The following is a 12336-nucleotide window of genomic DNA, read 5'->3' as shown; positions in this document are numbered from 1 at the left end:
AGATTCATGGCAAGTCTTGGCATAAATCCGAGTCTTCACTCTCAAGCTCATGAACTGAATATTGCATGTATTGAATAGCGAGTTCTATATCGTTCATTGAATATCGAAGTTAACAAGGGACATTATAGTACAGAGCCAAGCTACATACTGGTTATAGACGGTTGTTTGTGGGCAGTAGCAAGGTGAGCTTTGTGGGCATACACTTATGGCATCGCGCCCTCCAGATCCGGCTCCAGCCCCATAAATGCTGATCAACCGGACATACGGAGTTCATTGTGCGTTGTGAGCGGAATTCCGTATGTGAATTGAAGACCTTGTCCGACGGTGCTCTCGACGCCGGAATGTAGAGGATGTCATTGATTCATTGTAACTGCTCGGCAACTATATCCTTTTACGCTTGGTCAGAAGAACCATTGCATTCCGTACTAGTAATCAATTCTATTGCCGTTCAACATCGTGCACTGGCTCAACTGGCAACCCTCCGCCTCCAAGCTTGCCTCTCATGGCATCATGGTGACATATGCTGACAAGCCTCAAAGGTGAAGGCTTCTTTAGACTGCGCATCTCAATCTATCTCTGCTTGAATTATCCCCAATCAGAGCTAAGTTATAAGTTGGGGTTAGAAGGGAATTACCACTGTTGGTGAGCTTTATCAGAGTGTGATACTAGAGATGAGAGGCAATCGATGGGATGCCAAGGCTTAACTATGTTTGCGGCCTATAAGGTTAAGCTTTAGGCTGCAAACACAGGTAATGAATGACAACACGATATTTTTTCCCCCGATGATGCCAAGGCTTAGATCGTGTAACCCCGCGTTGAAGCTGAATTAGGGAAGAGTTTATCGGCGGTGAAAGACAGCCTAACTTGACTAGGAAGATGGTCATCCATGCCCAAGATACAGGCAGGTTGAATGCCGTCACTGCTTATGCTTATGTGCGCGCCCTTCAGGTCTGCCATGCCCTGTACGTGCGCCCTTCATGTGATGGCGATGCTACTGCTCTCTGTGCCAATCGACTTTTACCTATGTATATAGTTCTCGCCTCTTAGAATGGAAGCCACCCATCTCTACTCTGTAGTCGTCCACCATCATCAAAATGGCCACAAACACAGTCGCAGAATCCGCCACAACTTCCATCATGGATCCGTCACGCCAAGGAAATGCTATGGCGATGTCTTCCTTGGGCCAAAGTCCACTCAACACAACTGAAGATACAGTGAGAAACGAGGAAGAACCACCAGAGAACGCCACGAGCGCAATTCTAGATGGTGGATATGGCTGGACTATTGTCGCATCATGCTTCATTCTAATCTTTTAGATAAATGGGTACACTACAGCTTGGGGTGTCGTGCAAGCTGCCATCGTGCAGTCGCCTCGACTGCATACTAACATTCGAACCATTACATTTGTTGGGAGTTTGTACATGGCATGCACGGTCGCGTTCGGCTTGATATCAGTCAGATTGTCGAGAGAATATGGTATCCGGATCACCAGCCTCGTAGCGACAATCTTCTTCGGGTCAGGTTTGATCATCACGAGTTTCACTCTTGAGCATCTCGCGGGTCTTTTCTGCATTGCCGGACTACTCGTGGGGTTGTCAACATCGCTGCTCTTCACGGCGACAAACACGATGCCTACGCAATGGTTTAGTCGAAAACTCGGTACAGCCAATGGGATCGTCAAAGCTGGAGGGGGTGTCGGCGCAACTGTGCTTCCTTTGGCAACGCAAGCCATGATCGATAAGGTTGGACTTCAGTGGACGTTTCGAATCCTTGGTGCTTCGATTCTTGTGACAGGAATTCCGTGTGCCTTTCTTCTCAAAGAACTTAGGCGTGGCGGAACGACATCGAGATTTGACTGGTCACAGCTGAAGAGCATGCCTTTCCTGACTCTCACCATGTCAGGTGCTGTCGGAGTTTTCGCTCTCCTTGTGCCACCATTCTTCTTGCCCGTCTTTGCAAGATCAATCGGCCTCTCGGCTTCGACAGGCGCCGGCCTTGTCGCAGGCTTCGGTGCATCCACAGCCGTTGGTCGTCTCTTCGGAGGCTGGATCTGCGACCGCATGGGTGCTTTCAACTCTCTGGCCCTTGCAGCTCTTATCAACAGCGTGTCCATGCTAGCAATCTGGCCTGTGAGTTCATCACTTCCGCCACTCTTCGCCTTCGCCATCATCAACGGGTGCGCGAACGGAAGCTTCTTCGTTGCACTGCCGACAGCTGTAGCTGCACTCGCGCCTGGATCAGCTGCTGCGTCTATTAGCCTGATGACGTCATTCTGGACACCGGGATACCTGATGGGCGCGCCTTTGGCGGGCATTTTGATTGATGCCGCGGGCGCGTCGGAGGCTTCGTCCATTGAGCCGTATAGAGCAGCTATCTTTTATGCGGCTGGTGTTGGGTCTGCTGCGACGTTTTTGATTGTTATATCAAGGCTTATGTTGAGTAAGAAGTTGATCAAGAGGTTGTAGTTCTTGAGAGACTCCTGTAAATAATGACAGTTACTGAATGAGACCTCCTCAATTGAAGGGCGATTGCATTCTTTTTCATGGGAGTGGCGCGGTCCCTCCGAGCAGCGCTTGAGTATTTTGTTCAGCAAAGTTTTGACCCGCTCGAGGCCTCTGAATCACTACCTGCACCGCGCTCCACAGCTTCCGCATATATGTTCCATCTCCCATTTTCTCCTCTTCCCTTCATCTTCTCACTTTTACAACACAAATTCTCTTTAACAACCTATCTACTACCATTTTTGAATCCTTTGCATCTCGGTTATTCAAGATGTCGCCCAAGGGCCAGCGGGCAATGAAGCCTAGCAACATCAATTTGGACCGCGAGAATGACCCCACGACTATCCTATGCAAAGAGATCAACGAGATGGTTGGAGAGTGGCCCTGGCTTTAGTTGGGTACAGCGGCTCCCTCTACCATGGACTTTTCTTGGCTCCAGAATCTCAACCTCCTTCTTGGCCGAGCTGTCATCGCCGCTACTGCAGGGGGCTGGCCAGCTCAGATGATAAAGGAAGTCAAATACATTCTCTTGTGTCTTGCCAATCGACGCGAACGCTATGGAGGAAAGGGTGTGGTTACCAACGAGCACCTCACCAAGGCAATTCACTACTTTGACATCCGTAATCTTATTCACGATGCGAACCAGGTCGAGTCAGATGACCCAACCAATACTCCGAATGGCTTCACTCGCCATTGGTGGGTTAGTTAGAGCAGCGACGATGAAACTAACGCTACTTCTCCGTCATCTAAGAATCAACAATGAAGCGAGCTCGCCGACAAAAAAGCGCAAGACCTCAAATGATCCATATAGCCTCCGTGTCTCAGATTGGAAAGGCATGAAAGCCATCTTGAAGTAAGTATCCAACTACATAAAGCTTAAATCACTTCTCTGACAATGATCAGTGAAATGAGATCGGGTTGATAGGGCGGCTGGTGTCTTTGGTTCCGGGTTTGAGCTCGTCGCTGGGTATGTTGGCAAGGTTTAGCTATTAATACACCAAGAGCGTGGTCACATACTGAGTTCCGAATTTCGAAATTCTAATACACTACTGGTCTTACACCATTCGCGCTGTCGTGGCATACTCTCAGAGTCTTGTTGAAGCCACCGCATACCACGCCGCACATTCATCTCTGACCCATCCGCCGGGCGTCCTTGTCAACGCTCACATTCGAACGCGTCATGATACATTAACCTCTGCTCAGTCCTGCCCTCATGCTAAGTCCGGGTCAAACACCCAATGATTAAACCAGGGCCAAGTCGAACAATAAATATTTCAATCAGTCTGAACAACTATGGGGAAGTTTCAATATAAATTCTTAATTACAATATAACAATGTAATCAATAATCCTTCTTACAATCATAGCATCAACTGCCAAGGTACACGTGACTCGGCGTAACTCACCCCTCTTTTCTTTGTTTATTGCTGACTTTCAATCACAATGTCAACTTCTTAATCCTATTCTCTTCTAACGCTCACTTTTCTGTTCTGATCTAATCTCTCAGCTGCAAGTCTCAGTTTTAAAACAGCACCTCTGGCTCACAACTCTCTGTTCTTGACAACATCGTCAAGATGGCCAGCAAGTACAATGCCATCTTATCAGGCGGCACATCAACCTGGGAAGAAATCTTCAATCTTGCCGAGGCAGATATTGAGCAAGCTTGCTTGACGTCTGGCACCCCAGGCCTTGCGATCGGGGTAATGGACCGCGATGGGAAGGTATTCGACAAGTATCTCGGTTCTCGTGATGTGAAGCAAGGACTTAGACCAGACGCCGATACTGTTTTCAACATTGGGTCTCTGTGCAAAGGGTTTACAGCACTAGCCATTGCTTGTCTCGTAACAGATGGGGCAGCTCACTGGGATGACCATGTTGACACTTTTCTCGATGAGCTTCGTCACACCAATGTTGGCAGTTCAACTATCCGGGACTTACTATGCCATCGGGCGGGCCTTTGCAGGTCTGATGCACTCTTCATTGGATTAAACAACAACCTGCTTCTTACCAAAACCCAAGGCACTACTGTACTTGCGTCACTCGATATAAGCCGCCCACCACGCCAAGAGTTCGTCTACAATAACTTTGGTTATCATGCGGTGGGATGTATCATCGAGAAAGTGTCAGGCATGAGCTATGGTGAGTTTCTCGCGAGCCGTATCCTCAAACCTTTGAACATGACCCGGACATTTACGGAGCAACCGTCAAACACGGATCAAAACATCTCAGGAGCTTATCTTGCCTATCACGATTTGAAGTTACGCGGGGTTCCAACTCCTAGTATCTCAAGCGATACCGTTGCATTTTCTGCCGGCGGCATTCGAAGTTGCATGCGAGATCTCCTTCTGTTTTATGGTTCTCTTTTACAAGCAATTGCTACATCAACCAAAGTTGAGGAACTCAACGTCAATGCTGAAGAGCTTCGTACTATTTTCGACGCTGCTATCCCTCTTAAAGATCCCAAGGCTCTACGCGAGCAGTCCTACGGTATGGGCTGGGCACGTACACAACTCCCGAACCAGATCAGTGAAATCACTGGCAACTCGGGGTTGTTGGACACATATCCTACGATTGGAGACTTGGCAAACGGGCCTTTGTTACTTCATCACGCTGGCAATAATCTGGGCTGCTCTTCGACTGTGTACCTGATGCCCGAGCTGAGAACCGGGATCATTGTTCTTGGTAATTCTCTGGGCCACTGCGACGCTACGGATTGGACTGCTCAGATCCTGACTCAAGCATTCCTTTCAGGCAAAATCAATAGCACCTTCAGCCAGTTCTTTACCGCTGCAGCTTTGCAAGGGCGATCTGCCATGGAGCGTGTACAGACAATTTTGGACAGCGAAAGACATCCCACTGAGCCTCCTGGTCCCTTGACGAAGTATCAGGGTTGTTTCTGGCATAAGTCTCATCAATTCTCTATCAGTATCGTGTTGGAAAGCCATGGCGATCTTACCATGTCACTTCAGAATCGGGATGACGAGAAATACAGCCTTCGTCACTACGAACAGCAGACCTTTGTATTTAATGAGAGCTTTGATCACATCATCGAGCGGGGTCAGTGGTGCAGACCATATTGGTTTTATAAGATCCAATTTATTTGCGAGGATCAAGAAGTTGTTGCTATTCGATGGAGGATTGATGAGACACAGGAAGATGGAGAACTTTTCAGCAAGGCTAGGTAGAGTAGCAGTTCCCATTTAGACTTTGCTGTTTCCGAAGCCCCGAAATAACTGTCATGCAGATCAACGGGGCTGTAATTAACGGAAGCGGGGCAACCCCAGTAACTAACGAAGCTTGCAAAGTTCTCTGCATATGCCAATTTGTTTCAAACGCGGCAGATGCTTAGATAGCGCCTAGATAAAACCTTACGCCCCCAAGCTCCAGCTCATTAATCCGGCTAAGCCATGCACTGGCTCAAAATGGTCACACGCAGCGCCCAAAAACCGGTGAGAACTCCGACGATCTTGAATTCGTAACCAATTATCGAGGCGCCTCTGCTTACTGCCTCGCTAGCTTCTTCCTTCATTATTCGTATTTGGTTGGCTATTACCAAATCGCACCGCTTGTTGACACTATCACAGACGTCATTGCGTACCGTGCCACGCTGGCTTTGGAAAGTCGCTAGGCTCCTTTCTTCAGGTGATACTTTAGTGCTCACGCCGTGTCATCCGGGCTGAAAGCTTGTTGGGTGACAATGCACCTCGGGGGGCCTGGATTCCCTGGCCCCTGATGCGACGTGCCGAGTCATCCTGAAATATATATAGTAATTGAGCTTTACCTTGGATCTCGTTCTTATGATTTGAGGTACGGTCTGCAATATGAAGTTCAATCTTTTGGCTGTGTTGCCATTGTTGGCTTTGGCAGCGGCCAAATGCAAAGTGCACGATCAGACGTTTACCCCAGATTATGTGCTTGAGGCTACGCTAGAGGACATCAAAATCAATTGCAACTCTCGTCAATCGGTCGTTTTCAACGGGACTTTTCCGGGGCCTACGCTGCACCTCAAGGAAGAACAAACAGTCTGGATCCGAGTCTACAATCGCGTGCCAGGCCAGAACCTCACTGTTGTAAGTTCTATGGCACCAATTGGCACTTGATGAAGCGTCAGCTAACAGAGTCAGCACTGGCATGGATTAAGCCAGCGCGCCGCACCATTTTCCGACGGTACACCTCTTGTCAGCCAATGGCCCATCCCCGCGAATAATTTCTTCGATTATGAAATTCGACCTGAGCGTGGAGATGCGGGAACGTACTTTTATCACTCGCACGTTGGGATCCAGAGCCTGACGGCGCATGGAGTCTTGATCGTCAAGGATGCCGATAAACCGGAATACAAGTACGATGGAGATCTCGCATTTATTGTTGCTGATAACTACGCTGCGTCAGATGAGACAATTGAGGCGGGTCTTCTTGGAGATCCGTTCAAATGGTCTGGTGAACCTCAAGCGATTACTATCAACGGCAATTCTGGAAATCAGAGCTTCGATACTGCTGCTGACGTTAGCTGCACGCCTCATGTCATTCAAGTTGACCCTGGCAAGACGTATCGCATGCGATTTATCAGCGCGACTGCTTTGTCGATGATCAAGCTTGGAATTGACGGGCACGACAAGCTGACTGTCATTGAAGCTGATGGTTCGTACACCAAGCCCGCCAAGATAGATCACGTCCAAGTTTCATCCGGCCAGCGCTTCAGCTATCTGTTGAAGACCAAGTCTGCAAAGGATGTCTGCCATGGAGAAGATTCGCAGTTTTGGGTCAGGTATGAAAGCCGTGACCGACCGAAGCAGATCAGTGGTTATGCTATTCTGAGGTATAAGTGTCCTAAAGGACCAAAGCTACCGAGGACCCTGCCACCCTCGTCACCTGTTGTCTTGCCCAACGTGACGTACGACTACCTTGAATACAAGCTCGAGGGGCTTTCGAAGTATAACAACGAGGCCTTCCCTCGCTTGAGCGAGGTTACCAGGACGGTGACTATTCAGATCAATCAGGTCCTGACCACTGGACAATATGAGAACGGAACATTGAACGGCACACTTGTCTGGGCGTGAGTATCCTCTTGCATATTTTACCCTCTTACTGACCAATCTGTCCAGTCAAAATGGTCTTCCTTGGAAGGAAAGTGTCCAAGCAGAACACAACCAGGTCCCATATCTCATCCAAGTCTACGAAACCGGCCAGACACCTAACTATACCCTTGCTGTGGAGCACGGCGGTTTCGACCCCAACACGAAAGTCTTCCCAGCCAAGGTGGGCGAAGTCTTGGATATTGTGTGGCAGAACAACAACGGTCTTACAGGAGGCTGGGACTTCCACCCAATGCATGTGCACGGCTACCATGTCTATGACTTAGGCTCGGGAAATGGCACTTACGATGCGCGTGAGAACGAGAAGCACTTCAAGAACTTCACGCCTGTTCTTCGAGACTCGACTAATCTGTATCGCTACGCCGTCAAGGGCGTGCCTCATCATACAGCTGGTTGGAGAGCCTGGAGGATCAAGATCACCGAGGAGAACATCGGAGCTTGGATGATGCACTGCCATATTTCTCAGCATCAGGTCATGGGTATGGCGACGGTTTGGGTGTTTGGCGATGCACAGGAGATCAAGGGCAAGTTCCCTGCTCTGCCGTACTCGCAGGGTTATCTGAACTATGGCGGTAGTGCGTATGGTACTGGTTCTAAGGCTCCAGTTGTCAACCACTATTATAGTGATGATAACTAGGGGATAGACTGGAGGATTGGTTTGTGGTTCTTGTCACTAGTTGACACGATAGAGCTAGACTCGACTTTTTAGAGTAGAAGCATGTAATAAGAGATTCATACGAGGCTTATTTTTTGCCGTTCTAGTATCAAATATTAGGCCTAATTGAAGTCGTTCTTCGTTTCATCATGTTAGTCCTGCCAGATAATCTTCAAACATAATGGTTGTCAGGAGGATAAAAAATAGCATCGCCATATTGAATGGACGAATAAACCGACCGACTCGCATTCGCTTGTTAGCCCGAAAAAGGAAATCAAATCACGAGTCTAACCTGAAATGTGCTAGCACGTCTCAAGCTAAGCCTTGCCCCGCCTGGAGCCCTCCATCTTTTCGCACTCGCACGGCGATCTTTCAGCTATCAGTTTCACCATGATTGAGTTGCTCCGTGTCGATCCATGTATGTAGAAATGTCAGCCCGGATGCCGTCTCTGCGCAAGAGAATGCGAATAGTCACACTATATAAATACAAATGGTTTCGCAAACTTGAAGGACATCTCATCTAAACAATACACTGACAATCTTACTACGATAATCCAACATTTACATTCAAGCTTTACTCTACTACAAGAATCAACATGTCGACATTCAACACACAAAAGACCGTGTTGATCTTTGGCGCCACCGGCAAGCAAGGCGGCGCTGTCATTGACAACATCCTCTCAAACTCCCCTGACTCTTCCTTCCATCTCATCGCAGTCACCCGTGACACCACCAGCCGCAAAGCTGGAGCACTTGCGACTAATCCCAAGATATCTGTTGTGGAGGGTGATTTGGACAACGTCCGAGCAATTTTCGCCAAAGCTGGACCAGTATGGGGCGTCTACAGTGTACAGATCAATTCGGACGCAGAAGAACAGCAAGGCAAGGCTGTCATCGACGCCGCTGTACAGCATGGTGTCCGCCACTTTGTCTACTCCTCTGGAGATCGCGGTGGGCCTGAGCGATCACCCAGTAACCCGACCTACGTCAAGAACTTTGCCGCAAAATACGCCATTGAAAAACATCTCGAACAGCAGGCGCGTGAAAGCGTACAGCAAATGACATACACTATTCTCCGACCGGTAACCTTCTTCGAGAACATCACGACTGATATCCATGGAAAGGGCTTCGCCCGAATGTGGGGGCAGATGGGAAGTAAGAAGCTTCAGATGGTGTCGACTAAAGACATTGGCTGGTTTGCGGCTCAGAGTCTCATCTGGCCGGATATGTATAGGAATAAGGCGCTGACCCTTGTGGGTGATGAGCTCACACAGCGTGAGGCGGATGCAATTTATTTTGAAATCATCGGCCAGGGGATGGCTCTGGCGCCTTGTCCGGTTGCGAGCGCGGTCAAGTTTGTGTTGAAGGGGTCTGTTGGTGATATGTTCAAGTGGTTTGCAGATGAGGGATATCGTGGGGATGTGAAAGAGTGCCTTAGTTATAATCCTGGGATGCAGGATTTTAGGGCCTGGTTGAAAGAGAACAAGAAGAATTTTGAGAAGAATAGGTCTTAGCTGGTATCTTGGTTTCATATTGTTATTCTCTATCTTTTGTAATCTGAAGCTAGAAAATTCAACGGTTGTTGTATGAGATATAGGGCCTATTCTTTTATTGCTTCATGAACGGAGCCCCCCGTTTCTTGGGCTGATTTGATCCAACATATGGTTCGTGGCAGCCTAGCTAGTATCTCACCATAACTTACGAAGCTGTCAACTAAAAGACTAGTTCTCCTTGGCATCAGATTAGTAACTCATTTATCAAATACCTTTAGAGATTGAAAGCCTGAGATACTAATACTAACCTCGAGAAGTCCGATAGGAACTGGATAGATCAACTTACCCTACATAAGGCCTAAAAATAGATCACAAAGTCTGCCAATCACCAGTAAGGAGTGACTGTACCCTGTCGATCTTGGATCATTCCCGGCTAAATCCTGAAGCCGCCAAGCCTTCCCGCTTCAGTATCTAAAGTCCGCGGCTTACAACGCTATCGATAAGCTTGTAGCACGAACGGTCCATCTACCTAACGGCTAGCAATGTCGGCAATTTCCTTAAAGTTCCCAGCGCCCGCATGTTTGTGTAGCCAACAAACATCTAATTAATAACATATTTATTTAATGCCGCAGAGTCACTTAGCTTCGAGGCCGGTCAAGGCCTGTACGGAGTGTAAACAGGCAAAGGTACGAGCTTCTGTCTTCAGTATGGGACAGATAAGTGCTGATTAGCAAGTTGCGATGTGATTCCAAGGAGAAGTTCCCTGATCCGTGCTCTCGATGCAATGCAAGACACTTGTTCTGCACGGTGGACGCCACTTTCAAGAGGACACCGGCGAGAAAGTACGTATCAAGACCGCTTTATCCGGATTTATCACTGATCTGATGACGACATAGGCGTTTGGAGGCTATGAGCAAGGAACTTCAAGAACTACGCAATCAGACTCATCGTACGGAGGATCAATTGGTGGCTGGATCTAGCTCTACTTCCGAGAGCAGATCGCCGGCATCTCAGGATGAAGGTGTAGATGACTTTGAGCTTACATCGTTTACTGTGAGCTTGGCTGGGGTAGTCCTCGACTCTTCTACTGCGACAGAGGCCTTCATGGTGTAAGACCCCCCTCTGTCCCCTCTGCATGTGCTCATAGATTTCAGTTTCGCAGAGTACATGCGTCCTCGACTTCCGGTGGTCGCATCCCTCTCCGCTCAAGCAACTTATGAGAACCAGCCCTTCCTCTTCTGGACGATTGTTACAATTGTGCTCTGCCGTTTACCTGAAGCAGAGAACATTGCATTGTTTCAGTTGCTTCGGGCGCCATATGAGAGATTGGTTCAGGAGACTGTAACTGACGCGCCACTACCACTGTATAAAGTCCAAGCTTTGTTACTTCTATGCAACTGGCCATTGCCTACAGACAAACAATGGAAAGAGCCCAGCTGGCTGTACTGTGGTGTTGCTATCCAAGCTGCTCGATATTTGAGTCTTGATCGTCAGCAAACTATTCCATCTCTTCGAGTCATCGGAGTCACATCGGGGAGTATTCGGTCAAGAATTAACACGTGGCTGTCTTGTTTCAGTGTATCGACATCGTGAGTTGCAAAAAGAACGAGAATTTGGTAGTATTTACTAACGGAGACAGACTGAGCTTACACCTGGGCCTTCCCTGTCCTATTGAATCAGAACTGGACTTTGCCGCGATTCATGGATTTCTGAAACGACAAACCGTTCCGCCAGCCTTTGCAATTGAAGTACGCATTCAACTCGTTGTCGCAAAATTCACAGCGCTACTCAATCATGAGCTGGCAGACGGCACGAGCTCATCATTCCTTCGCTTGTTTGACACTGAACTTGATGCGATAAAGAACGAGATTCTCCCAGGTGAAGAAACGAAAAGCATAGTTGAATACGCAATCCTAGACGCCAAGATGCACATATACACACTCGTAATAACAAAATCCCCGGCAAATTCATCCTCCCGCCAGATCCTTCTACGAACAGCACGCGACATAGCCTTACGAATCGTCGAAATTGGGACCCGCGCCATTCGTAACAATCCCGAAAACACCACCCTTATCCGACGCGAGAAATGCCAACCGAAGGACCGCCACAGATGTCTGGGTTTCTCAACAATCTTTCTCCTCAAATTCTTTATCCGCCAAAGTTCAGACAGCCCCGAAGAGCGACAGTTAGTAGCCAATCATGTCGCTATGGCACAAACGCTGTGCAGAGCATGTACTATTGACCCAAAAGATGAGTTCAGTCGGATTGTGAGTGTGTTCGAAGCACTGGGGCGTGATAGTCCCGGGGAGGAGGATAAGACAAAGCTGGTGCTTAATCATAGAATGGGGGTGTCATTGATGTTTGATGCTGTTAATACAGCGGGGAAAATACGAGGAAAGCCCGTTGAGGTAGAAGAAGGTGAAAGCGGGACAGTGGAGGAAACATCGACAGAGACGGTGCAGGATCATGGGGATATGATGAGTCAGGTGGATGGAAATCCGGAGTTTTTGAAGAACTTTTGGAGTGACCCATACACGAGCTTGCTCCAATTTGACCCAGCATCACTGGAGGGTGATTACCCAAGCACCTGGTAGAG

The 12336-nt window shown here is 48.3% G+C and overlaps 4 protein-coding genes across 4 annotated transcripts; all 4 read left to right on the top strand.

Moving 5' to 3' along the window:
* Window positions 1–1094: 1094 nt before the first annotated feature.
* FSUBG_3836 (monocarboxylate transporter) lies at window positions 1095–2465 on the top strand (the record flags this gene model as incomplete). Its single annotated transcript, XM_036681760.1, has 2 exons — window positions 1095–1214; window positions 1317–2465. The coding sequence occupies 2 exons, from the start codon at window positions 1095–1097 to the stop codon at window positions 2463–2465; spliced, it is 1269 nt and encodes a 422-aa protein (XP_036540614.1).
* A 454-nt stretch (window positions 2466–2919) lies between these two features.
* On the top strand, window positions 2920–5684 carry FSUBG_3835 (beta-lactamase family; the record flags this gene model as incomplete). The annotated part of the gene is made up of 4 exons (XM_036681759.1): window positions 2920–3197; window positions 3313–3354; window positions 3427–3468; window positions 4031–5684. 4 exons carry the CDS (start codon window positions 2920–2922, stop codon window positions 5682–5684), a joined length of 2016 nt encoding a protein of 671 aa, XP_036540613.1.
* Window positions 5685–6320: 636 nt separating this feature from the next.
* FSUBG_3834 (L-ascorbate oxidase) lies at window positions 6321–8229 on the top strand (the record flags this gene model as incomplete). Its single annotated transcript, XM_036681758.1, has 3 exons — window positions 6321–6569; window positions 6618–7552; window positions 7602–8229. The coding sequence occupies 3 exons, from the start codon at window positions 6321–6323 to the stop codon at window positions 8227–8229; spliced, it is 1812 nt and encodes a 603-aa protein (XP_036540612.1).
* A 614-nt stretch (window positions 8230–8843) lies between these two features.
* On the top strand, window positions 8844–12334 carry FSUBG_3833 (transcription factor SEF1; the record flags this gene model as incomplete). Its single annotated transcript, XM_036681757.1, has 5 exons — window positions 8844–9754; window positions 10472–10582; window positions 10637–10849; window positions 10895–11329; window positions 11380–12334. 5 exons carry the CDS (start codon window positions 8844–8846, stop codon window positions 12332–12334), a joined length of 2625 nt encoding a protein of 874 aa, XP_036540611.1.
* Window positions 12335–12336: the final 2 nt, after the last annotated feature.

This window comes from Fusarium subglutinans (assembly GCF_013396075.1).
Source record: "Fusarium subglutinans strain NRRL 66333 chromosome Unknown NRRL66333_c0000033, whole genome shotgun sequence".
Taxonomy (NCBI): Eukaryota; Fungi; Ascomycota; class Sordariomycetes; order Hypocreales; family Nectriaceae; genus Fusarium; species Fusarium subglutinans.
This window is presented reverse-complemented; position numbering and strand designations above follow the sequence as displayed.